Here is a 4430-nt window from a genome sequence, read left to right as displayed (position 1 = left end):
ACATATTTATAAAGTTATCTTTTGCAAACTATTTCACTTTAAATTTAATGGAAGGTTTGTAAAATTTGTTATTCATTCATTTTTATATGTCCAAATGAAAAAAAAAAAAAAAGTAAACAAAAAATCAGTAAAAATGCCAAACCAAATTGTAATGAAGAAATAAATGCCTTGTTTATATTAGAACATAAAATATTTTATTTCATGATTTTAAAAAAAGTTGCCAGGATTTCTGCAACAGACCACAGCATTAATGGCATTTAAACATCTGGAAACAGTTTGATTTTTGGAAGCAACTAAACCTTTAATTCTCCATCCATCTCAGACTGATTGTTTTACTGAAATGGCATCGGATAAAATAATGAAAAAAGAAAGTTTACACTGCATTTCTTCCCTTCACAGCAGATGGTGCTGTCAGAGCTGGTGTCTTTTATTTCATACTTCTTATTCCATTCAGAAATCATCACAAATTTTTGAAACGCCAAATATTCACATATTCCAGAAGCTAAAAGGTGGGAATAGAGAGCATGTTAGCACCTGTTTAAGTGTTTCTCACCCAACAATTTCTGTGAAGGTTGGTGGAAATGTCCGTTTAAAGGTTGTCGAACAGAATTTAGCTTCTGGCTGATTCCTTCTAATCGCCAAACTCCTCTAACTGAGATATCTTTAAACCCGTTTGTGCTTGGCGTGGTTGTCGGTTCCAAATGTTGCGGCTCCTGAACCGCCGACATGTGCGACCAGAAATGGCTGCCGAGCAAATCACCCGGAGTTCCTTCACAATGATCATCCGACCTTGTAACAGTAAAGGGTGAAACTGCTCTTTAAACGGATCAATAAAAGCATCAGCAGGTTTCCTCCTACATGTCATTTTCCTTGTTTTGTTTTTTTAAAGAATTAAAACACCATCATATAAATGTTCCTTTTTTATCATCTTTTCAATTCACAATACATGATCAACATGAAATACATGGAGCAGCATCAGCCATCGTCCGTCGGTGTGAGCGAGCGTCCTTACAAATCCAGTGCTTGCAAACAGGAAACCAGAGGCGGCCATTTCCCTGCCCCTGTGAGGTCTTTGTTCTTGTCCCAGAGATGAAGAAAAACAAAAAAAGAAGCGAACCATTACGAGCCAACACCTGAGTCAATCATACATGTAGTATTAGTCCTGTTTGTGTAGCATTAGTTCCATGGCCTGTGTCCTTTCTCTATGTAACGGTGGTGGAGTTTGACCCTCGGATGGCGCACCACGCCATGAACACGTCTCTGTGGAGAAAAGAAAAAAAATCATAAAGATCTTGGTTATTTTGACCTTCATTAGTTGTTAATGATTCTTTAAGTCAAAAGACAAATCAGAACATTTGATAAAGCGTATTCAAGGGAATGGCGCCCTAGTGGTTCGAGCATTGCGCTTAGAATACAGAGGTTCTGAGATAAAGCCCCACTCCCACAGATGGCCACTCTGGGTCCCTGAGCAAAAATCCCCTAAAGGCTGGTTGTCCTCCCACAGCAGTGTGTCGCAGATGTTTTTGATTTATGCCCAATATTGAAGAGTGGTCTGGGCTATGTTATTCCACGTCACAACGCAAGAGGGACAATCAGGAACTAGCTGTGGGTCTAGAAACGGCCAAGGCAGTGAGGAAGTGGGGGCAAGAGCAGGGATCAAGGTGGAGAAAGGTTCCCAGCGTTCTCGCGCACCTTGCTCTTCTAGCTGGTCCATCTTCACGAGTCATTTTCCACAATGGTGGTCAGACAAACAGAACAAGCCGGTAAGGTACCAAACAGGAAATAAGCATAGCGTAGAGCGGATGTAGATTTGACCAATCAGAGGCCTCCTGTCTGCAGTCACCTACAATTTTTGGAGAGGTGCAGCAGAGTGTCTGTGGAAGGGGGCGGGAGCACATTTGCAACAGCCGCAGACGACCTGGTTTCTGAGTATAAATCAGCCTTTAACCCAGGGGTGAGAAATTCCAGTTCCTGAGGGCCGGTATCCTGAAGGTTTTACATCCTTTCTTTATCAAACACACCTAAAGCAAATGGCTGAGTTACCTGCTCAGTATGCAGTCAGTTTCTCACAAGTCCTCTCAATCAACTAATTACTTGATTCAGGTGTGTTGAACCAAAGGCACATCTAAAAGTTGAAGGATACCGGCCCCCAGGAACTGGAATTGCCCACCCTTGCTTTAACCCCACCCTGCTCCCCAGGCGCCGCACAATGGCAGCCTATTGCTCCTCAAGGGGATGGGTTAAATGCATAGAGTGAATATGGTTGCTTTCTACTTGTTACAGTGTAATGACAATAAAAGATGATTCCTCTTCTTCAATTCCCCAAAATAATAAAATAAAACAGGCTTCAACATTTGGACTCTAATGTGGTGTACACCTTGGTGGGTGTATCACATCTTTAGGCTTTGTGCAACATACATTTAGAAATGTAGTCTCTTCGAAAAACGCCAATTGTTTGTCTTTGTTCCAACACTACTTTTTTTTTATTATGGAAAGCATGTGTGCTTGACTAAAGGTGGAAATTTCATAAGGAAGACATGAGATTATTTTTAGGCACAATGTTATGTTTCATAGGTAACAATCAGAAAGTGTAAAGCGTCTGCTGCTTCATATTTCATGCTTGTCCACATTAAAGTCTGACGTGCCTCAGGAGCCTGAAGGATGCTCCTGAAGTGCGTCCATTTAAGTGTGTCCAGATGCGTCCGATACTTCTGCTGCTCCTGTGTTCAATGACAGCGAGTGCCATGGCTATATTTGCTGTGATCAGTGGGAGTAAAGTAGTTTTAATATATTTTTATGAGAAAAAGTTCACATAAAACATGGTCTGTGCAGTCAGTTCATCAAAATTAGGATCCTGCCTTTAAATATTATTTTGCTGTCCAGGGTGTTGAGAGAGGAACCTATAGCTAAAACCATATTAGTCAATATTAGTCAAATAAGTTACTTTATTAAAAATAAATAAATAAAATTGTGTGGGAATTTAAATTTGGTTAGAATAAATTTTGTTTTATGTTTATAAAATGATATATTGTGATTCTAATCTGACTTGTGATTTAGGTTCAATAAAAAGCTAATTTTACGCCGATCTTTTTTTCCCTACTGTTCGTCGCAGGTGGAATAAGATGTTCGAATTTTTCAGATATGTGGTAGAAACTGCAGGCACCACAATAATTAAAGCGAACACATTTTTTCCGGCAGGTTTTGACATTTTAAGTTAATTTAGGCGTTAAACTGTTTCAGAGGAGTGATTATAGCGCTCTGCATCAGCAGTGCTGTATCCGTCTCCCTGCCAGCTCCCAGATCAGCTTCTCTGATTGGTTGATGTGGCGCGTCGAGCAGCAGAAGTTTTCTCAACTACAAAAACGTTTTTTTAATTTTTTTCATTTCAAATGTTCACAAATGAAACATTCAAGCAAACATCCTTTGCTTGAAAGAATAATGGAAGAAAATTCCCGCCATAAAAAATTGATCTTTCTTCTGCTTGAACATCTGAATCAACAAAAGCCAGAAGTCTGTCTGGATCCGTAGAGACATGCATTTGACCTGAGCTGCAAATAAAGACATAACCCTGAACTAGCATCGTCTCACCAGCAGATGGCGATAGTGTAAACATCAGAGTACATCAGAGTAAGAAGAGCGGGTGATTTTTCCTCTCATTGTGCACCAGAGGACTGAAGTTTCTTTATTGTTAATCAACTTTAGTGGTTTCAGTTCTTATTTGAGGCTGTATGCTTTGTGTCCATGTTGCTATGCAGAAATATGAGATGCAATACTCTAAACAAGCAAAGTAGAGACTATTGGAAGACACGTTCATGTCTAAATAACAGCAAATCTTTCAAGTAGACATAAATAAAAATAAAGATCAGAATAGATTCATATGAAGGAAGGACTGCAGAGGACTGAGGAAGGGACACCAAGCAAACTGCCTTCAGACCGGAGCAGAGAGAGACCAGTAATATGAATCTGAAAAATAGAAAACATCTTCCAGGAGCACATTAGGCCAATGACCCAGCACTGACTTTAAAAAAAAAAAAAGTTTTCACCATAATCACACCAGAAGTGAATTTAAAGGAAAAGTGTCTCCAATATTCCAACCTATCAAAGCCCTTCAACCTTTACTCTATTGTAGACCTACTGAGGCAGAGCGTCTATTTAGCTTTCAATAACCTTTAAGAAACTTCATTAAACTAAACACCTGCACACCTTCTGAGGATCATGTCCTCATTAAGAAATGAGGGAAGGAGCTGTTCCAACCGTTGCATTTCAGAATTCTCCCGGGTGGTGCACGACTTTACACGAGTGAATAAAGTGAATGTGATTGGTTGATTATTAAGGGGGCGGGATTGTTGTGGTGGAAGGTTCGCAAGCAAGTTTGATTGTAGCCGGTTTGTCAGAAGCATCTTGCTAACCAGTTAGCAACTTAGTGCTAG

General features: G+C 39.9%; 1 protein-coding gene across 2 annotated transcripts in view; it reads right to left on the bottom strand.

The window, feature by feature from the left end:
• Positions 1-197: 197 nt before the first annotated feature.
• tox4 (TOX high mobility group box family member 4) overlaps positions 198-4430 on the bottom strand; it is a 17832-nt gene continuing 13599 nt past the window's right edge. For both annotated transcript variants that reach the window (XM_015386269.1, XM_015386267.1), the window contains exon 9: positions 198-1260. In XM_015386269.1, the coding sequence (XP_015241755.1) occupies positions 1203-1260 (58 nt within the window). In that variant the 3' untranslated portion in view covers positions 198-1202. The remainder of the gene's footprint in view (positions 1261-4430) is intronic.

This window comes from Cyprinodon variegatus, unplaced genomic scaffold, assembly GCF_000732505.1.
Source record: "Cyprinodon variegatus isolate N-32 unplaced genomic scaffold, C_variegatus-1.0 Scaffold361, whole genome shotgun sequence".
NCBI lineage: Eukaryota > Metazoa > Chordata > Actinopteri > Cyprinodontiformes > Cyprinodontidae > Cyprinodon > Cyprinodon variegatus.
This window is presented reverse-complemented; position numbering and strand designations above follow the sequence as displayed.